A 23,469-nucleotide genomic window follows, 5' to 3' on the forward strand; every position below is an offset into this window, starting at 1 on the left:
CCTGATAAAGTCAACATGCCACTTTTTGTCCATAACTGCTTCAGGCTATCTACGGCTAAAACATCCTATATAGTAGGTGGACTCTGGCACAGACTCATTTTGGTGCCAGCAAATCCGCATAGCAACCCACACGTTAAATGAAGCTGGCCCGAATTTGGTAGAACTAAGCAAGCCATCTTAGCTGCGGATGCAGTCCAAATATTGACCACTGTGAAAACAGTGATTATGGTGAAAACTTTTTTTCCCCATTCTCGTCAAGTTAATCATCTTTAATCACCTGCTACAGGTAGAAATGTGTATTTACTAGAAATATAATTTACAGTTTTTCACAATTGCTTGAGCACATTTGTCCAAACAGAATTCACTTTTTCAAAACTATGAATATGCACTGAAACTGAAACAAACACACTGTCCAAAATGACATGTATCAAGACTCTCAAAACAAAATCAAATCAGTCCATCAAAACAGTATAATTTGTCATCTAATGAAAAGTTCTTTCCATTAGCAATTTCACAATGGAACAATAAACCTTACCTGTACAGACTGGAACGTAATCTCATATTCCTGTCAAAGGTACCTATACAGCTGTTTCATCCTTAGTTGGTGTCCATTCAACACCTGGTCAGTAGTAGCCAGAATGACACCATGTATATTCTGAAATATTTCATGTTCCTGTATATTTATAGTCTGGCTCTCCTTCAAACATACAGAGTTGTTGGTCAAGGAAGATGACGGAAAAACCCCTTACATGTATATCGTATAGTACTGAAATACAGGGAAGTCATATACCGTCACTTACATATTCTCATTTCAGAATATTCTAATTGATGCCATAGTTAACGTGCTTAGATTGGGTTGCCTCTCACACTGAAAGACCATCATTTATCAGTCAATGATAGTGGTGCATATGTTATTGGAAACTTCTGTTCTGTGTCTTCCCCTTTGGGCTGCTGTACCACTGCACACGAGCACCCCTCTTCCTCTATGGGCTCCCTCTCTTTCTCTCTTTTGTCTTTGCCTTCTGACTTGCTCCATTTCTCACCAACATCAACTCATTGGTGGTGACCTCTTTTATATGCAGTGATGGACTGATTTTTTTATTGAATTGAGCATTGAGGATTTACACGTGCAGTAGAGATTCACATTTGTGGGAATATGTGTTATCTGCTGTGAACTAATCTAATTACCCAATAGATTTGTGTGTCTTGTGTAGAGAGTTGTGTTTACTGCTGTGCAAAAATGTGCTTGGCATTTACATTTTGTGTGCACACAAAAATGTATAGTGTTCTGCTCATTCAGGTTATGGTTTTGGTCATGTGGACCACAGTTTCATTGACATTGACGTAGCAAATAAAGGAAAAAAATATAACTTATAATACGTATTATAAGTTAAATTATGTTTCCAGTAAATCTGAATACAGTATATTGGATCGGGAATGTATTGTATTTTTACATGATATATGCTATTTTCCTAAAGGGGTAAAACCAAAATAAATGAAAAAATGTAAAGGAGGCTCTGTTTTTATTCTGTATTGGTCATTTAAGAGAAGGTGACCTTCTGGCAACCTGGGGTGATCTCCCGACCACCTCACGATGCCAGGAAGTTCAACTGAAGATGCTTGATCGATGGTCTCAGAAGGCATTGACAGTCAGAGAAGAATGGCATTACGTTATTTTATTAAATAAAATTGATACTACATGTTGATCCTGTTCTTTGAGCTATATACAGATATGGAAGGCCATTCCATATAAAATAAATTTGACCTGGTGCATTATTTCAAAAGAAATAGCCTATCACTATACATTAATGAGCATGTAACGTTGGCTTGATGGATAGAATACAAGTATAGGTAGGAAATGTATTTCTCAGAGAAGCAAATATCTGAAGGCACAATTTGTGTAATACAGCAGCCCTCACTTTAGTCTATGCTTGTATTGCACTTTATTTTTGATATCTTTTTGCTGACCTAATAAGAATATAAAAGGAATGTGCAATATACACTATTTCTTATGTACTCTGAAATGGACACACACATTTCCCCACAGTGCATGAATGTTTTCTTGGCATGTTTTTGAAAAATAAATGTGCAAAGTGATACATTAAACATTTTCAGGTTTCAACTATTTATTGCAACTATTTCTATGCTGTGTTTGATAGAATAGTAGATCATTGAGGAAGGGAGTCCTAACTCTCACACTGTATAAAGGGCTAGTTTTCCTGCAAAGCAGCATCTGTGTTCCAACCTGTATTGTGCCCTATTTTATAGAAGCAGAATGTATAGTGTTGTCTTTGTGGCAGGATGTTAAATCAGAACTGGTAAGACTGAGTGCTCAGAGCTTCACTGTAACAGAGTGATGGTTTCCTAGCTAACAGATCCTTGCTTCAACTCCTACCTGAAAAATCAGTTGCTAGAATTCTGTTAAGATCTTGTGTGAGGGGCTGTCATGTTAGTTCTGTTTTGCTAGTGCTTTGTTTTAGTGTCTGAGGGGCCAGTGGATGGAAGACATACCAGATCTTTGAACATGTGAGAGGGGTGCTCTTTGTGGAGAACTGTTCTTAAAGCTGGAAGGCCATATGTTCAAATCCTGGTTCAATTGTCATTTGAAATTACTTTTGTTCTGTGCTACTAGTACTTTGGTTCACTGCCACAGAGGGCAGTATGAGGCTGATATACCATTTATAGAGGTAAAAGATGAGTTCAAGCCTTAATGCTAGTAGAACATGGTTTCAAATCTTGCTGTAGCACCTGTCATTTGACTATGTATTGTCCATATTGTTTCAGTGCCAGAGGAGGTAGTGTTGGATGGAAATGTCAGATCTTCAAAAATGTAAAAGGGGATTAATTTGTGGTTCACCAGAAAGAGGGACTTCCTTCAAATTGGCAGAGTGAGGGTCCAAAGCCTGGTAGAGTGTCTGCCATCAGAAAATATGTAAGTTGTGTTTTGTTTTAGTAGCAGGGGGTGTGGCAGTGTAAGATTGATATACTAGATCTTGGCAGCCATCACAAGTGAGTGCTTTGTGACTTACTGCATGCAGTGCTGCCATAGAAGTTAGCATGACATCAGTTCAAATCCTGGTGCAGCATCTGTTTCTGTAAATCTGATTATTGTTTTGGCTGTTTTAGTGCCAGAGAGGGCAGTGTGAGGTTCATATACAAGATATGCAAGCAAGCAACCAAGTCCTTTGTGGCTCACTGCATGATGTTTTGGGCTGAAACCTAACAGGACCTAAGAACTAATCCTCCATAAATCAGTGTTTTTGTACCAGAGAGTGCACTTTGAGGTGGATATATCAGATCTTCAAAGGGTTATAAGGGAAGTACATTGTGGCTCACTGTGCAGCATACTAGTCTCAAAGTGGACAAGTACTGAGTTCAAATCTTGTTGGAGCACCTGTCTTATGAAGATCTATTATTTGTGCATTGTTTTAGTACTAGAGGGGGCAGTGTGAGGTTGATATACCTGATCTTTGAAAAAATAATTGTATAAGACTTTGTGGCTCAGTGCATGCAGTGCTTGCCTAGAAGATGGCTGTTCAAATCCTGGTGCAGCATCTGTTTCTCATAGTTGTTCATGCTGTTTTAATGCTGGAGAGGGCAGTGTGAGGTTGAGATACAAGATATGGAAGCAAGGGAGTATGGAGTCCTTTCTGGCTCACTGCATAAAGTTCTGCACTACATCCTGGTAGGACCTGGGTTCAAATCCTGGTGTAGCCCTGTCTTCTGGAAATCTCTTGTTTGTGCTGTGTGTTAATGACAGATAGGGCAGTGTAGGGTTGATACCAGATCTCTGATCATAAAAGCAGCTAGTCCTTTGTGGCTCACTGCATGGCATGTGGTTGTAGAACCTCTGGGGATGTGGGTTCAAATCCTGATGGAGAAAGTGTCTTCTGACACTCTCTTGAGCATGTGTCACTTCTTTGTTTTGAGGGCAGTGTGAGGTTGATATACCAGAGATTTGGTCATCTTAAAGGGGGGTCCTTTGTGGCTGACTGCATGGAGTGCTGGCCTTGAGACCAGCAGGACCCAGGCTCAAATCCAGCCCCAGGAGCTGCCTGGTGACTGAGGCAAGTAACTGATATATCAACAAATGTTAACTGTGCTATGTGTAGACACCAGGGCTGGAGAGATAGGGAGAGGCTTTAAGATGTTAATAATATATGAAAATATATTTTTGTGACTACATCTGTCACAAAAGACTAACTACTGTCCACACATAGCAGTTAACACTTGTTATTATATCACTTGCTCATCTCAGTCACCAGTCAGCTCATGAGCCCAGATTTGAGCCTGGTTCCTGCAGGCCTCAAGGTCAGCACTCCATGCAGTCAGCCACAAAGGACCCCCTTTGAAACAACCAAATCTCTGGTATATCAACCTCACACTGCCCATCTGACCTTAAAACAAAGAAGTGACACATGATCAAGAGAGTGTCAGAAGACACTTTCTCCATCAGGATTTGAACCCAGATCCCCAGAGCTTCTACAACCACATGCCATGCAGTGAGCCACAAAGGACTAGCTGCTTTTATGATCAGAGATCTGGTATATGAACCCTACACTGCCCTATCTGTCATTAACACACAGCACAAACAAGAGATTTCCAGAAGACAGGGCTACACTAGGATTTGAACCCAGGTCCTACCAGGATGTAGTGCAGAACTTTATGCAGTGAGCCACAAAGGACTCCATACTCACTTGCTTCAATATCTTGTATCTCAACCTCACACTGCCTTCTGTAGCACTAACAATAATGGAAAACAGATGCTGCACCAGGATTTGAACATGGGTCCTGCTAGCTTCCAGGCAAGCACTGCATGCAGTGAGCCACAAAGTCACCTCCTAGTACTTCCTTAAAAGTCAGATATATCAACCTCACACTACCCCCTCTAGCACTAAAACAATGTACAAAAAATAGATCTTCAGAAGATGGGTGCTCCAACAAGATTCAAACTCAGAACTTGACAGCTTTGAGACTAGCACCCTATATGGTAAGAGTTCTCAAGTATTTGTTTGAAGGTCCTCTGGCACCAAAACAGAGCACAAACAGATTTAAAGAAGACAAGTATTGCACTTGGTTTAGAACCCAGGTCCTGATAGTTTCAGGCCAGCACTCCATGCAGTGAGGACTCCCATTTTAATTGATAAGAGTTATGGTATATGAACCTTACACTGCCCCATCTGGGAAAAAAAACACCAAATCCCAGGCTAATGTGCACGAACATGACAAACTGCACAGTGACTAAGAATAAGGACTAATAATAACTAACGATATCTTAAACATGCCTGAACACAATATATTGGTATTAAATAAAAAAAAAATTGTCAGAAAAATTTATACTGTAAAATAATTGATTTTATGGATTGAACCATTTCTTCAAGTGAAAATGTATACATTAAATTAATGTTACTAAAATGAACATTGTTAAAAAGAAATAGGTTTAGCCTTGCCCCCCCCCCCCACACCAATGTTTAAAGAACGTTACATTTTTCCCCCAATAATTTATGGACGGCTTAACTAAAAAAAAGTCACATGTATGTAACACCAGGCACACATGGTGGTTAGTTTGTTTTTTCCTTCCTCCTTAAGTTTTCATTTATGTCTAACAATGTTTACGGTTTTATCAAAGGGGTCATGTAGGAGAACGTGCCAATCACAATTACAATAGTCTTCTTATTGGCTCCTGATGGCACACAAGATCAAACATTTAGTTTAAATGATATTTTAATGATTATAATTTTGAGCAGCTGGCAGATGAAAAAAAGTGGGCGAGGGATTAGAGAGAGGGGCACACGATCTTCCTGTCTGCTGCTACACATACTTGGAATGAGCCGGGAGAAGGGTCAAGAGGAAAAACAGAAATTATTGATATAGTTAACGAGTAGAAAAAACACTTTGAGGATGCTATACAGGCCCTGTATTACTTTTTTCCGTTTAGTACCAAGTTATTTTTTCTCACGTGCATTCCTAGCAAAAGCAAAGTATATTTTAATGTAATTGCTAATGGTAAAAGACTGACACTGTCCTGTCTGAGCTGTGAGTGAAGACTGGCTCTAATTTAAAGGATGGATTCAGAAGGATGTGAGTTGTTGAAAACTGGTGACAGGGCAGCTCTCTGGAGGCGAGTTCAGCAATGATCGAGTATGATCTCTGAGTCATACACAGGAATTAATACTATCAATTATGGCAGATCAGAACACTAAGTTAATAAGGTTTGTATTAAAATTGACCAGATAAATGACTAAATCAGTCCTATTAAACAGTATGAAGAGAAATCTAGTTTTAGTTAGATATTTAATTGCAATGCTAATGTTAGCAAACTTAGTTAACCAGTACTGTTAACTATATTAACTATAGCTTCTTACTAAATAACATTACTCTTCTGCCTTCAGTGATGAAGCATGTCACGGTCACCTAAAATGGAAAGTTGACTTTCGAGTCCTTAAAAATCGAGTTGCCGCTGTTCCTTTCTAAGTATTCATCCAACTCTAGTGCTGAGGCCATAGAGAAACAGAGAGAACTGCCAACAGAAGTTCAGAGGTCAATAAACAGACAGCAGCGTCCCCCCAATGACAAACCTATGCCATGCCTACTGGATATTTCAAAATCCCAGAGTCTAAATTTGTATTTGGACACCTCCTTAAACCACTGTTTAGATTATGCTTAGCTTTCCTAACTTCTTTTATACCTTATTTTACATAAATGTTGATTAGTGCTTCTTAAACCAGGCAAGTTCTCTTCTTGGATAAAGGTTTCTTCTCAATTACAGCAACAACAACAGATCTATAAGGGAGTGAAATGGGCATGGTTTTGTAACGGACTTGGATCAGATGAATGGTATATAAAAGGAGCATATATAAAAACTTATGCTAATTGGGTCATTACTGAGCCATAAACAATTGTTTTGATCCTGCTGGAACTGGACCAGCACTGTCCCTTATGTCTATTTTCTGGACCAAATCTGGTAGCCCCACACTATTTTGCTGTCTGGGATAGTAGATCAACAGTTCATATTTAACTTCCAGTGGAGGCTAATTGTACAACAGAGACTTAAAACAACAACTATATATTATTGAAGTACAGAAGAGAATGTGCCCCACACTTTAAATGAATCGCTATGGGACAGTAGGAGAGTGTTTTCTATGTCCACAGTTTGGGGCCCGCATTAGATCCATGATGTTTACATTTTAAAACGTCAGGGCTTGGACAATAACTTCAAGAACAAGTAGCGGAGTTTCCAAAAAACCTACAAAACACTGTTCTTACTTATGTTTTCTACATACCTGTCATTTTTCCATCCACTTTGTCCTCATGCAGTTGGTTTTAGTCTTCACTGTAACGGTATTTCTGGAGAGGCCGACCTCACACCAGGCACCAGCTGATGTATTTAAAGTGAGTGTAGGATACATTGTGAGGATGTGAATCACAGAGAACAGAAACGTCTATTTAAACAGCTGCAGCAACATATCATTATATAATTTTCTTCCACTGTTTACAATTCAAGCTTTATATGCAATTATTTAAAATGTATCCGTTTGCGTGCCAGTACCACGTTACGGTAGCAGGTAAGAACACACATAAAACCGAACCTAAAGAAATATTTCATAGTATTATGCAACACAAACCTATCTGGAAAAGTAAGCAGTATTTGTTTTAATGTAGTGTACATTTAAATGCTAAGTATTTTATGTGATATTGGCAATGAACACACACAGCATCCCAGCAGAACCGATTTTATATTAAACGTATGCCTTGGAGTGCATTGTCCTGAGCTTTGTCTCTGGAGTTCAGCTCTTTTATTTTGATAGGAGGAAGGAAGAAGGGGGAAATACAGCTGAAGACAGAATCAACATGGAGCCTTGCCACCGGTCTCAGGTATAAATCCACAAAGCCCTTTTTTTATTAAAACAAAAAAATGAATTAAATCCACTGCCCTGTCAAAAGTCTGAGGTAAAAAGGATGACGTATATGATCATCAACTATTCTGAGGTGTACCTTCAAATATACAAATAATGGCATTTGTATTGAAAAAATTTCCTAGGAGTTGTGATTAACTATCTCACTCTGTATTGTAAAAGAAAAAAGACGAGTACAGTACAATCCAGGTCATTTTAAACATACAACACAATAGGTTTCCATACTGTAAGTTCTCCTGTAAAAATGATTTTCTCTTTGATGCTTAAATATGCACTACAGTAAATCATAAAGGCTTCAAAGTTTGGTTATGAACCTTTAACCTTTTAAAGGAAAGTTATGGGAACATTGTCAAGACATTAGATACTCTGTGCAACAGTCTCTTCCTGAAGAGGTGTGCCTGTCACATAATGAAACGGTATGAAAATATATCTATTTTTAGCATCACATAGCTAATATTCATGAAGCATTGACCTCAGTCCTGATTCTGGACAAAGGTTAAAAATGAAACCAAACCGCATAATAAGAATCTGCTAAGAATGAGGGACCAGAGCCAAGACACTCAAGAAATTGGCACCTTGGGGAATTCGAGGATGTAGGGAGACAAAGGTCTTGTGGCAGGAATGTCCCGCTCTTCTCATTCCAGCTGAAACTCTGTCAAAAACCCATCCCTTACTCAAGCACATATTTCTAGATGGATATTACAAAGGAGAGTTTAAGTCATCTGTGAATGTAAAAACATGCTGATCAAACCTCCATCCCCATTCCAATAGAGCACTGAAATAAATGTGTGCGTTCCTATCCTTAGCCTTGGGAATGCAGGAAAGTCTGTATGGTGGGTATTACGAGTTTGTCGAGTTGTCAAAAACTCACCTCTTTAAATACAATAACACTTAAAAAAAAATGGCCATACAAAACAAAAACGGAGGTATTGAAAAAGAGCATACTGGAAGGTTCCCTTAAGGCACGTAAGGTTGATGCAGTTCAGTTTCAGATTCTCAACTCCATAAAATATGTTTGGTTCTGTTTGCTCCTGGAGGAAGAGGAGCAGAGGTCCATTGCAAACGCAGGCCAGGGCGCAACCGGAGCATAAGTTTGGAGGTACAGTCTGGTTGGAAGGGTTAATACCCTGCAGGATAGCCTCCTTTCCTGCAGTCAGACTCCGCACACAACTTGTCGCCCTGCCGCACAATGGCCTGGACCACCGCCCCACTGGACTTCTGCATCTTGGTGGTCTCGTGGTTCTTCTGCTCCAAGCCAGTCTGCACACTCTGGACCAAGGGAAGAGCAAAGCCCACATCACAAACACACAACTGATGAATGAAAGGGCAGTTAATGCACCGCTCACAACCTGGTCAGACACTTAAAATATGATGATGATGATTATTATTAATCCAAGTTCACCTTTTCAAAGTCCGTCTCCACCTCTGTAGTATTGGGCAGCAGCTGATTGTGCAATCGTGGTTCTGTGACAGCCTTCTTGACGTCGTAGTTAAAAAACAGCGAGTTGAGGATGACCTGCGAGAGAAACCAGAAGCCTCTCATCACAATGTGGCCAGACTGCAGACAGGCAAGAATACACAGAGAAAAAGTAGATCTCTGCTTTTCAGTCCCTTCAATTAATTGAGTGACAGGCCTTAATTATAGAAAAGTGTAGCCCCCCCTATGGTTCTATGATAGGTACAGAACAAAATGCATCAAATCGCAGTGCATCCCATTCAAAACATACTGTATGATGTGTTTTTTTTTCAAAATAATGTTTCATTCCCTTATAAACAAATGTCATAGAGCCACAACATGTCTACTGAGAGATTATTCACAGTTGCTGAAGAAGTGTAACAATCTAATTTGTTAGGAGAGGCAAAGGCTTTTCATATAAGTGTTTGTTCCACCCCTTCCCTCTCTGATAGTATTGAAGGTATTTGAATTCCTTATTTTATCATTTACACAGGCTGCCCTTTGTTCATATTAAAGTAATAATATTACATAGTAAACAGACTCACTAGTGCAGTTGCTGTGGTGATTTTTGTCCCGCCAGATGCACCCACCACCATTTTGAGTTTGTGGTTTTTGTCAAAGAGAATGGCAGGACACATGGAGGAGAGGGGCCTTTTACCTGTTGAAACATACAACAAAAAAATCATCAACAACAACAACAACAACAACAGAGTAATCAAACTGCTAATATATATTGAGATGCTGCAACCAGAACTCAAACAAGTCAGGCCTACCAGACACAACCACGAGAAGGTGCTGTGGAATGACATGGAGAGAAACCTAAATTAACCTTGTGTGTGGGAGGGATTGGTATATAAACCCTGGTTCAGAGTTTATCAGAAGTTCAGTTGAGCTCCATGGTTGTGTTGGAATGTGATTTGAGCCTGCTCAAAGTATTCTTTATTGCTGTATCGGATTTATGAATGTTGGTATAGAACCTGGACTTTTCTAACTTACTGTGAACCTTTAAGACTAGAAACTACAAGAAACTGAACAAGACAAGTGGGCTTTTCCAGTTTGCAGCCCTTCTTATATTCTTGAAGAGTCACTTTGATTGATAAGAAGGCCATATCAACTTATATTATTGTTTGCCATGTACATTAAAACTGAAAGACCGACCAGACAAAAGCAATGGTGGTGTTTCTTTGCAAAATACCAATATATAATCATCACTTGCTCTCTCACCTGGTTTAATGAAGTTATTTGGGGAAGGAGGGACGTCAAAGCCGTTGATGATGTAGGGAGAGCTGAAGTCATCCATCTCGTCGTTGAAGAGTATACCAGTAGACCTTGAGAGAATCTTCGAGCCAAAGCTATTGAAACACACAATGCCCATCACTCAGCCTCGTCCAACGCCTTATGGAAACAGACGAGTAAAACATCCAAATGAAAGAGTCTGAATTCCTTACTACAAGTTGATGGTGCTGGTAGCGGCCACAGCACTCCCGTCTTCTGCCACCACCGAGAGATGCGCAGTCCCGTGACTATCAGGAACGTAATACTCTGGTTCATAATAGCTGACAGGGTGAGTTGTGTCATCTGTTATTTTACTCCGGATTCCATCAGCAAAGTAATCAGAGGTCATGTTGTAGATGAGCTGCCATCCCACCCCACCCCCCACCCAAACAAAAGACAAAAATTGGAAGCAAAAACAAATTGTTACCTGATTTATCAGTTTGATATATTCAATATATAATTGCAGTGGAATGGGATGCTATGATAACAGATTCTTAAGCCAGTCCTGTATTGCGCTGTTTATATGATCAGGATTTGTTCAATCTAGATTATACTTTTTCCCCAGACATGTCATGTTAAACTCAACTGATTGTGTTCAGTTGGCGTCAGTTTTTGCAAGGTGCATGGCCTTACGACTGAAAATATGCCCTCCAGAGGATTTCAATACCACTCTGTGTATAAGAAAAGAAGAGAAAGCCCTTGTTTCTTACATCAGAGATATTGAGGTAGCGTGGATCTCCCAGCTTGCTCCTCTTGGCATAGGCAAACCGGAAGGCTTCCAAAATGCGGTGATATGTGAGGGTTTTCTTCTCTGAGGTAGAAACACTTGCATTGGTGAAGTTATACCCTGGGAATGTGAAGCACAACAACAAACAAGAAAGACTGTGATGGTTTGTTTCTGAAAGAGCCCTTAACAGATTGTTGACCATGTTGACCTTCTTTGAAACTAACAGCCACCTGTAGTGTCTGAGTGACATGAAACATAATTGTTTCAGAGGTTTTAACAATAGTGGTCCTATTTAAAAAACAAACAATCACTACATCTAGGAGAAACACAGAGCAGGTTGGGCTAGGGTTGGTCCTGGGGGTGGGGGGGTTGATCCCACAGGTTGCATTGTTGTCTTGGTTTCATAACCTGCTGAGACTTGGGAAAGATGGTAAACATAACCAGTTAAGGGAATGATCAGAGCTGGGCTCCTCAGTTTATAGTATATTGAACAAAATACAGTGAAGAGGAGTGAAACAGAGGGGATATTCTGGTAATGGATTTTATATGAAGCAGCCAGACTCAGAATGAACCTCATAATAATAGTTGAAACTCTGACAGGGCTTTTTTCTATGGCCAATTAGTGCTAAATCAAGCCATTTAGGCTGCAAAGCTTCATCAGTGATGTCTTTTACAACGGACCTCTTCATAAACAGCAAATTAGGAGGATTAAGCTTTGTGTCTGAGATGTGAGGCAGTGCGGAGTGGGGTGGCAGCAGGAGGTGGTCGATTAATTATTTCCAAAGAGGAGAAGTTGAATCCTCTACACCAAACACCTTTCATTCCAGGCAGACGAATTAAAGAGTTAAGCCTTCATAGCTGGCTGCACAATAGAGCACCACGGCAGAGAAATATCATGAGTACAGATCGCAAGCATGCAAAGAAAACCTCTTGTTTCTGTATCTGAAAAGGAATTTATTTTTTGAACGAGAGAACATCCATAATAATAATTGTAAGAATAAATAGTAAATAAATAATAATAATACATCTGTCCATTTAGCTTCCCAAAAGTAGGCCATAAAGGTTTCTAGAAAATGGCTGACAACACAACAAAGGCCGAGCCCTGCAGTTATTATGAACCTGATTCACATCACTTCTTCTGTAACTCAATCAGTATCTAGGAGGAATATAGTGAAAATCCAAAACCGGTCCTTTTGCTTTCAGGTTATTGGTTCTGAGAGGAAAAGTGGCAAGACTCTCAGTCAGGTCACAAGTTCTGTGATAAAAGCTTTTAGCTTTTTAGAAAGAACACCATCAAATGGAAAAGAGTAACTTAAAAATCGAAATAACCCTGAAATGCCTTTTGGTTTTCTACAACCTTCACCACAAACAACCTCTCAGGCTTACATAACACCAACCACAGCCCATGCCTCTTCATGTTGATAAGAGAGGTGTCCCATGTTGCTATGGAAACTCGTCCCTACTCTTCCAAACTGAAGGCCAGACTCTACAGCAGCACACTTTGAAAGGACAACCAGCTGGATAATTACCGCTGCCCTCCTCCTCTCAGAACCCGACCGGCATTGACAGAGGCCTGCAATAGGGAGTGAAACTGCAAAGTGCGTACCATCTAATATGTTTAGTATGAGCCCAAGCACTGGGCCACTGGAGGGAGCATCCGGGACATACATTGAGTAGTCTCCGATATTGATCTTTAATGGGTTCTCGTCCAGTTCAGCGGTGTAGTTTTGCAGATCCTCCAAAGTTATGATCCCCCCTGTAACACAGCAAGCAACATTCATGGATGCAATGGGTGTAAGATTGTAGCAGCTCATGTCCATTGCACCACAGGGGGTGGTCCTGGAGAAACACTGTCTCGTAGGTCTTACAAGAAGCTTCACATGGTGATATGATATTATCTGCTTAACTATGCGGTAAACAATTGACGTGGTTACAATACCACCATGAAAATCAAAGCACCTTCCAACTCTTGCAGTTGCTCTACTGAGATTGCAATGTTTTAATTAAGGTTGACTCAATTTCATCACAGTAATCTACAATAGATTTCCATAAATATTCTCCTTGTTGCTTCTGAGATTTTTCTGATAAGATGGATATCATTTCAATTTCTGTTTATTTCCAGGATAATTGGGAGCTAATTACCAGCTTCTTGGATGTCCTTTACAAAGTCCTTTGCCACAGATCCATTGTAAAATACGTCAGGGCCTTCATCAGCTATTTTTTGGTAGGTGTCAGCTAGTTTGAGAAATTTAATAATATCATTTTCCTTCAGGATCCTTTTCTGGGAGTTACAAAATACTTCACTGAAAGAAAAAGGGAGAGAAAATAATAAGCACCTTCTCCTGAAAGCATGGGCCTTTTTTCCCTTTCACTGGTGAGGATATCTAAACTAATGGTGTGAAAGATTTCTTGATGTATAACTGAATGATGCATGTCCTGTCCTGCCGATTCAATGAGTTTATTACAATCCTGTGTGATGAGAGGCTTGGAAACCAGTCTTTTTGTTACTTAATGGATACTGTTGATATGCTTGTGAATAAAAAAAAACTAAAAACAAAAGAAATGTCATGAAACTCAATTGAAAGTTACTTCTAATGCTAAAAATGAATCTACTATACTTAACAACATGTGAATTAGTTGGATCATGTTTTGTGTCACAGCATCTTGTCCAAAATTGTACCCCAGCTGTGGTCCTCATCCGTGTTTTGCAGCTGTCTAGCCTGTGTCTGTGTAAGATCTCAGCACAGACATTGTTGTGCTGTCTTACCATAAAGCTTCGTCCTCTTCGATGGTTTTCTTGTTACTGCTGATGGCGTTTGCCAGAGGTTTGCCCACTGGGAACCCCTTGCGTGCCAGTTCAATGCTGGGTAAAAACAGCTCTTTCCACGGTAACCTGCCGTAGTGCTGGTGTGCCATCTCATAGCCTCGTATTTCTCCTGGAATAGCTATAGACAGCACACCTGGATAGCAACGTAAGAAGACGGAAAAAAAAGATTTACAACAAGGGGATAATTGATTGTCTTACTTCCTTACATAAAATCTCTATAATACACACTCTCCCTGGCTTCAGAGCTATTATCAGTTTGAGCTGGGCCCCAGATGGTAGTGTTTTCCAATAAGCTGTATATTCAAGGTGCTTACAAGCGCTGCATTACAGACCAGGGTTTTGGAGCGTAATACTCGCCAAGCAGTCTCCTTCAATTTGGAAGTTTTCCAACTTGCAAACTGTATTAAATCCACTGCATGGATGTACTTTGGATATGAGAAAAAAAGACAGCGAAGTGTCGGAAGATTGAGATCCTTCGTTTTTGTAAATGCTGCAGGACACTGCTGTGTGCTTGTGGTGGAAACACATACAACTTTTTTTAAACACCTCAGGGACCATCACCCTGTATTTTATGCAGACATCTCAAAGGTAACATATAGGGACAGGTACAGATATTCCCTCATTTGATTGACCTGCTATGCATGGATTCGTTATAGCACAAAGAGATTAAATACATTTTTAAATGAAAATTACAAAATCATTACAATACCAAATGTTAGCAAAACTAAAACTCTAGACAGATGACATAGCTGTTAAAAAATGTGCAGGTGAATGTTAATGTAAAAATAATCGAACAAAATCAAACAAATCAAACAAAGCACATATTCCTCAGCTGCAGTAAGACCCCCACCCCGTGAAAACCATTTAGATTCACTATTTTAGTTCTAAAAAAGAGAAAATGTTCAAAAGGAACAACAAATAATTACTATCTACACTCGCTCCCTGGGCCCCCTCATCGCATCCCATGGTTTCTCCTACCACTTCTACACTGATGATCCCCAGATCTTACTGTCTTTTCCCTCTTCTGACCCTCTCATTCCCTCTCGCATCTCTTCCTGCTTGTCTGCTATCTCCGCCTGGATGCACTCACACCACCTCAAGCTCAACTTCTCCAAATCGGATCTCCTGTTTTTCCCCTACTCTTCCTCACCTTCTGCTGACCTCCCCACTTCGATCCCCTTGGAATCCACCACACTCTCTCCTTCTTCTTCCGCTAAAAATCTAGGAGTCACCCTCCATCCTGCGCTCTCCTACACCCAGCACATCACCACGCTGACACGCGCCTGCAGATTCTTCCTGAACAACATACGCCGGATCCATCCCTTCCTCACCGACTACTAGACTCAGCTGCTCGTCCAGTCCCTGGTCCTCTCCCGCCTGGACTACTGCAACTCCCTCCTGGCCGGCCTGCCTGCATCTACTACCCGCCCACTCCAGCTCATCCAGAACTCTGTGGCTCGCCTGATATTCTCTCTGCCCCGCTTCGCACTCGCTACTGCATTCAGTTCAAGACATTGACCCTCACCTACCGCTGTCTCGACCACACTGCACCAAGCTACCTTCAGACACTCGTCTCTCCATACATCCCCTCCAGACCACTGCGCTCCTCCTGTGCCAGACGACTAACTCTACCTCCTCTCCACTCTCCTACCTCCAGAGCCGCTCCTTCTCATCCCTGGCCCCTAAATGGTGGAACGACCTGCCCACCGAAGTCAAAACAGCAGAGTCTTTGACCTCATTCCAGCGCTTACTCAAGACGCATCTTTTTTGACAGTACTTGTAATATTAGTCCTCTATCCCTGCTAGATAGCACTTCACAGTTTTATTATGCTTCTTGCGTTCTTGATTGTTTTCCTCCTTGCTCCCTTTCCCGTAGCCCTTGACTGTGACCCTACATCTTGACAGCACTTAGCTTTCACCGTCCAGGATGTAGGACCTCACTTTTGTCTCGGTTCCACTGGCTTAAGCGTCCGTGTCATGCCATGCCGTGCTGGACGTGTCCGTCCTCAGACGCGTCCCAGAGCTTTTTTTGCAAAACCAGGCTGTTGTGATCCGTCCCTCTGATGGGAGGAGCAGGGACTGTGGGTTCGGTTTGTGTTTCGTTTTAAAAAGAGAGACAGAGAACAACACTACGAGCGATACAGCCTGACGTGGAGAGGACTTTTGTGTCTGTTTTATTATTTGTGCTTTACATGTTTGTAAACAGCGTAATAAATAGACGTTTCTGTTCAGAGATATTAGGAAGAGCTAAACGTGTAGAGACAACATTATATTCAGACAGGCATGTTCATATAAGAATACGTTTCCATGTGCAACAATAAAATAAATATCAAATATGTATTGTTATTATTATCGTCATCATCTGTGCTAGTATATATGTATTTTAAACGGCACAGCGTGACTCCCTTAACTTATTACTCTTACTACAGATTTGTAACTGCAAACAATACTGTTTGCCGTATTATTTATAATTTACTTTATCAGACGTCCTTAACCAGGGCAAGTTACAGTTGAAACAAAATACACACGTTTCACGATTAATCATCCAGCTACAATATAGCAGGTTAATTTAAGTGAAGTGTGCGTGTCTCAGTCATGGCGTTTATGGACGCATTTATTTTACCAGTCCTTAATGTTTTAGAGGGAACCCCACATCTTCTGTAATAATGTATTCATTAATTTAAATTGTAAATGGACACGTTAACTGAATCGTGTTGGCCTTCACACTGACTGTCTCTGCGGATTGTCCTGCACACATTCACACACACAGCCTGAACACCGGCCAGTTATTCATACAATATTAATACCATCGGCTGCTACGATCCGATTATTATCCTAGTTTATTTTAACTAGTCAGGCGCTGCACCGGTCCTGTGAAATCCAAGTTTTTAATGCACTCGGATATTAACTGTATCAGTCATTGTTTCTGTACGTGGATTTCACTCCATGCTGCTAATAAACTTGTAATTTCTTCGTGATCGCACACTGCACTTGAGATTAGATCTTCCGATACAATGTATCTGATCTCCTCCCTGTGTCTGCAAGTCAAACACACACCTCCAATCTGAAAGCGAATCATGTCCTCAGTGGGACGGATGCTTACGGACACGTCCAGCACCAGCAAGTTAACCGGCCACAAAACACGGACGCGTCCGGACGCTTAGCCAGCGGAAACACCCGTTTAAGCGTCCGGGGCCGGACGCGTCCGCCAGTGGAAACGGGGCATAACAGTACTTGTGTAAATTTGGAATTTGTAAAATGTATTTTGTATTGCTATTGCTATGCTATTGAATTTGTAATGATTGATGCCTTGTATTTAACTGTATTCTTGCACTCTGTATTGCACTTATGTTGTAAGTCGCCCTGGATAAGGGCGTCTGCCAAGAAATAAAAATAATAATATTATAATAATAAAGACATACATTAAAACAAGGCCTGCTGCACAACATTCTTTTGAGTATACTTACTTATTGCAAATCAGTGATATTTCAAATACTAATTATGCAGATAATGATTTAATTTGACTAACTATCCGGAAAAGAACTGAAGCAATTCTAAATCCCTGTTAATGACAAAGACTTACCTGTGCGGGACAATTGTGTGCTATTGCCAAACATGTCTTCGGTGGCAGCAGCAGGTGCCGTCTCCCTCCCATTGATAGTTACTACTTTTCCTGTGCGGGGGTGGGATGGGAGACAAGAAAAGACAGAAAAACAGTCTTAAGTCTTAAGGCAGAGCAAATCCAAAGTATTGAACGAGTACAACTTTCACGTAGGTTTTCGGCTCCTGCTGTTTAAAGACATCAATATACCTGTGGAGGCGTTGTATATAGTTAGGAAGAGCCCCCCTCCAATGCCCATGCTGTGAGAATTCATCAGGCCCACACACAGTAATGCTGCGATGGAGGCATCCACTGCAGAGCCATTCTTTTTCAAGATGTCCCTGTAAAGACACGCACAGAAGAACTGTCAGCCTAGTTTTGCACTTTCCCTCTGGTATTCCCATGCTTTATTGTGCCTCTACAATATTATTTTAAGTAAACCTTTGTAACGCTTAGAAAACTTCCATTTCGTACTCTGCGCTAAATAAGTTTCGATTATTCATTCAAGAAGGCTTTGAGTAACAAAATTAAAACTTTTTAGAAGGCGGTAGATCTTAAGCAATGTTCTGGGAACCCCTTGGGGATCCCTTTGAAAATCCTGAACATTTTTCTCTCATGGACACCACATTCAGAGAGAATCTGTGAAATAATTAAAATTCTGCTGACAGTGCTTGTGCTTTTCAATAGGTATTTAGCCAACAGCACAGTTTCAGATACATTTTTAATCTACCTTTTAGGGAAAATATGAATCTGTGCCTATGAAAGTGAGATGCATGGCCTTGTCTGATAGGCATGTCAAAAGTCAAACTCGATTAAGTCAATTTCAATTCAATGTTTATTAACTAATTAACTAATACTTCATATTATTTATCCCAGTGTTCCTCAGTTCTGTTTTTTCTGGGTCACATGGTGAGTGGTCTGGTTTTCATGCCTCCAGTGCTAATACTAAAAACTAGGTAATTTAACTATCTTATGTAATGGTCTAAAGCAGGTAACGATTTTAAAAGACCAGAAAGACCTGCAGAATTGAAGACTCTGGGGATCTGAGTGGAGGGATCTTAATTGAAAGCTTGGAGTTTGAAGAGGGGTCCCATGCTTTGATTGCACCCTCAGGGATATGAGGGAATCTCCCCACTTACCTCCCGATCTCAGAGCATTTCCCAGCATCAGCAGCCACCGCGGCTTTAGAGTAGTAGTTGTCAGTTGAAGGGCTTGAAGGGTTCCGTAAGTCCAGCGCGTAGAATATGCCAAGGAAGACAGCGACTGCAGCCAGTAGCAGAACCACCAAGCCAACGATGATTGTCTTTCTGATCATTTTTCTGCAGACTAAAAATGTTGCAGAAGTCCAGTTAAGCATCATAGGCTTTTCATCTAGGACATGAAGGGTAGAAACTCCACCAAGTGTCCAAAACCCAACAGAACACAAGCACAACAATGCAGAATGGTGTATATTGAGGGAGCACCAGTCATTTTGGATTCAAAGAGTATTGCAAGAGCATTGTGATGCTTGGGTCTTACAAGTCTGTCTTACCTGTGAAATAAGGACTCAGCTTTCCCTGGAGTCTGGCTCTGTCATTGATATCTACTTGAAGAATCAATGTTTCTTAGTGGGACACAACGACCACAGTACAAGCAACTTTACCTCAAGTACAGCTGAAATCCTGATAGATCTACAGAATTTCTGACTTTGGGTTTTGCATTGAAAAATTGCTTCTGATTTCCTGATTTAGGAAACACGCCTCAAAACTCTCTCACTTAATGTTGAGGCAGACATTCAACATTTGCAGTTCCGAACAAAATATGAACTTGAGCTGAGTTGAGGATGCCTTTTATGGCCAGAGAATGTGTTCCCTTATCTTAAAAATGACCTCTTTGTGTATTTCTTACCGGTACTGCACTGTGACGATTCTGAGCACAGCATTGCAGCACTATGTGTTTTAGAGCAAACAAAACACAAGCTTAACTGTGACACATCCACGTAAACCCCAGTCAACAAGGACAGGCAACTTGATTGTGTAATTACCTGGCAGCGCTACCACAATCAACCTCTGTGCACCATTCTTCTCTACTGCACAACAATATTCACCAACCACAGAGAGCAGGAGGTTACGTAAGCGAGTAACTTTGTAACTGATGCAAACTATAATGAAACTACTCTGACAACATGTCTGATCACATTCAGATATAGCACACCAGGGTCATAAACAGAAACATAAAAGGGGAACATGTCTGTGCTTTTCATCGACTGACCTTGGGCTCCATTTCGCTGTGTCATAAATAAAGGTTATATACATACGTAACTGATGTTCTAACACAGTTAAACCAAATCTCCAAAAGTATGCAATACCAAATAATACAGATGAGTAAAAACAAACACAAATTTCCTGCTGCATTTGGTGCTAGTGCTTTCACAAAGTGGATCTTGGCTGATGTTTATGAGTGGGTACAGATTGATAGTAATATTAATTCTGGATGCATATGTCTCTTTGTTACGGTAGTAGTGGGGGGAAAAGGGGACTAGATCAGCTTCCTGCCCATCGTCTGTCCCAGAAAATGGATGCATGACATAATTTAAATTGAAACCATATTACAATCTTATTTACAACAATGAATTTAAAGCTTTACCATAGGATATACTTCAGTGGGACCAGCAATAAAAACAGGTTTCTTACGACAAGACAGCTGAAGACAAATTTTTATGTTTGAAGGCAAACACTTAGCACTTATGTTGTAAGTTGCTCTGGATAAGGGCGTCTGCCAAGAAATAATAATAATCATAATAATAATAATAATAATAATAATAATAATAATAATTTAACAACAGTAACAGTCAGGAGTTAACGGGGATTGCGTTCATCCATTCCAGGTACCAAAGTGAATTCATTTTGAAAGTTTTTTTAGTTTTTATTTACACCTTAAAGATGTATCCCTTATTCAAGTTACATAATATTGATGTTAAAATGTAAATAAAATATATAACAATAAGGCTAATTTCCTTTTTTAACACTAAGGAACCAGTGTCTATCAGTGTGCCTTATTATAAATCAAATGTGAAAGAATGTTGCATGTTGCAGACAGCCACCCTCAGGTTGAGTTATTTCAATGTGAATTCAATAGGAAGCAGCATATTAGTTCATGAATTGTTATATTGCAATTTACTGTTCCCAGCATTCTTTGTTCAAAGACTGATTCTGATTGTTCCAGTATTTTCTATATGGATATTTTTAGGCCATTTTCATTGTGCTGCTGATGTTTTCAACTTTATTAAAATGCCTGTCCTGCCTTGATGCAAGCCGAGCCAATAGGCGCAACAAAAGTAGAACAATATATTGAAATCTCCTTCAGTGACAGAAGTGTCAAAACAGTGTGTGTGTTTTTTCTCTTTCTAGTCAAGTGCTACTTAATGAAACTTGAGTACCTCTCTTTTATCTCCATATCCAGAATTCACGACAGACATTCCAATGTTCTGCTTTAATACTGACTGCAAAATCTACAGCAGCACAATACATTTATAATTGGTACCAATGACTCTAAATTCCTTTCCACACCTGAAATAGAACTGTTTACTTATTTAACAGGTATAGCTCTACAAGTTAAGAATCAGGAATTGATTACACTCCAAGTTCCAGGATTTATCATTTCGATACAGATGTATGCTGTTTCATACCTTAGTGTTAGAGGCTCCTTTCTTAGGCAGTTCCTGACTGCTGCTGTACAGAGTTTGCCTCCCCTCTGTCTAATAACTTTCCTGCAGAGCTATGTTGTTGCAAAGTGTAACTCTGTAAAGGTTGAACCTCAATCAGTGTATTTGCAGCAATTGCCTGTGACTGAAAGGTAGGAATGGTTAATCACTTATTGGCTTGAGATAATTATTACAAAGTCTAAGGGTGGATTCCAAAGACCCAATAACCTTGTGTCATACAAAAAGACACACCTTTTCTCACATACTGCTTTATCAATGTTAGTAGATCTGTACTGATATATATATATATATATATATATATATATATAAATAATACATTCATTATACAGATTTGTTTTAGTTTTTTGCTTTCCTTTACATGTAGGTATTATTTTTGTGTATATATAATGGTATCCATAATCAAACAGTTCTTTACTTATTTTATTTATATAACAGAATACTGAGTGTACATCTCGATTTTCTTGGTAAATATTTTTTGAGTTACACTGTATCAAGGTTATGAATACACCTTACTGCATATATATTTATACACATACAAACAAGGGGAAACAAAATGATTGTCTTCAGAGAGTTGTGATCTCACCTGATAGCTTGCATGATGACTTTGCATTTTGCATGAATGTGTGGCCAACTAGCTAACTGAGACCACTAAAGAAACTGATACCAAACAATAATTAAACCCTGTGATACGGCCAAACATCAATCTCAACTAAAATGTAACTGTGCTGGCTGTTTTACACCAAGGCCATCAATGAGCAACAGGTGAGTTCTACATGTAGAATGGTAATTCACACTTAACTGTGTGACTGCTGTCCTGCCATGAGAGAAGGACACTCTACTTTCAGAAGAGTGAAAAAAGAGGCAAAAACATTCTATAATTGCTACTGTCTACTACTTGAAAAACAATATAATTAGTGTTCTATTATGTTACTCACTGGTTCCCATACTTTTTATTTGTGTGCAGACAAATTTATTATGGATTTTTGACAGATTCTGTATTTAGCTGTGGAGGGAAAAATAACAACCAATGAAACCACCAGGGAGAAAAACAGAGGGGCTCTTCTAGAATCCGTGGATTGTTCTTCCATCGCAAGCAGGAATCTCTCATTTATTTAATATGCTGTGTCAGACTGTAAAGTAATCCATGTTTTTGGAAAGTAGATCATTTAAACTATATTAGAGGAAGTAGGTCAAACTCGTAGGTCAGACACATCCCCCCCACTGTTGAGAGAACGTTACATTTCCCCACTCAAAGTGCATGTCCCAGTGATGTTATAATCAAACTGAAAATGTTATGATCAAAGAACTTTTAAATCCACAGATAAGCAGAAGAAGTAACCTACAGGCTTTAGGACCATGTGGATGCTGTTTTCGTGCAGTTCACCAAAGCCTCAGCAGCCTCAGCCCAAGTCCATAAAACAAGGTTATACTCCATGTTGTATTATTAGCTTGTAAAAATGACCAGTCTTGCTTTAAATAGCGCAAACAGGACCCCAATAAATACTGTCCAAACAGACTCACTAACTGATCTTAGCAGAGGGGTCAGAAGGTAATTAATCTAATTTTTTCATATTCACCTGAGCCCTTTTAAAACCAATTGGACAGCTGTCTTCAGTTGACATAAACTGCTGGAAAACTCCATCTGCACTTCATAATACTGTTCATGAGATCAGATCACAATATAATTGTAGCTTGTCTATCTAATTATCTTCCCATTACATATTAAGCAGGAATTTGAGAAACTGTTGAGAAAGAGATTTAACTTCGATGACCGCCAGCATTCCACTCGGATCAAGGTTCATTCACAGTAAATAAATGAAAGTGAGCACTAACAGTCTGCACTGTAGTTCATGAGGGATCATATCTAATCTACAGTCCAACAGGCCTTTTGTCGTCATAAAAGAAAGAATAAAAGAAAGGAAGGAAGGAAGAGTGTGTTTCCTAAGAATGCTACACATAGTTAT

At 39.9% G+C, this 23,469-nt stretch overlaps 1 protein-coding gene across 2 annotated transcripts; it reads right to left on the reverse strand.

Annotated features, from left to right (window-relative positions):
- Positions 1 to 7,758: 7,758 nt before the first annotated feature.
- LOC136712701 (glutathione hydrolase 1 proenzyme) lies at positions 7,759 to 21,622 on the reverse strand. 2 transcript variants are annotated; one of them, XM_066689424.1, is made up of 13 exons: positions 21,470 to 21,622; positions 18,942 to 19,128; positions 18,013 to 18,143; positions 17,785 to 17,874; positions 14,142 to 14,334; positions 13,517 to 13,677; positions 12,981 to 13,130; positions 11,358 to 11,494; positions 10,821 to 11,008; positions 10,597 to 10,724; positions 9,918 to 10,030; positions 9,319 to 9,432; positions 7,759 to 9,185 (listed from the first exon to the last, which is right to left on the reverse strand). In XM_066689424.1, the coding sequence occupies exons 2-13, from the start codon at positions 19,115 to 19,117 to the stop codon at positions 9,036 to 9,038; spliced, it is 1,731 nt and encodes a 576-aa protein (XP_066545521.1). In that variant the 5' UTR covers positions 19,118 to 19,128; positions 21,470 to 21,622; the 3' UTR covers positions 7,759 to 9,035. The 2 variants fall into 2 exon arrangements, with proteins under 2 accessions (XP_066545521.1, XP_066545522.1); XM_066689425.1 differs by lacking the exon at positions 21,470 to 21,622 and adding an exon at positions 19,334 to 19,605.
- Between the last annotated feature and the right edge of the window lie 1,847 nt (positions 21,623 to 23,469).

Source organism: Amia ocellicauda, chromosome 17 (genome assembly GCF_036373705.1).
Source record: "Amia ocellicauda isolate fAmiCal2 chromosome 17, fAmiCal2.hap1, whole genome shotgun sequence".
NCBI lineage: Eukaryota > Metazoa > Chordata > Actinopteri > Amiiformes > Amiidae > Amia > Amia ocellicauda.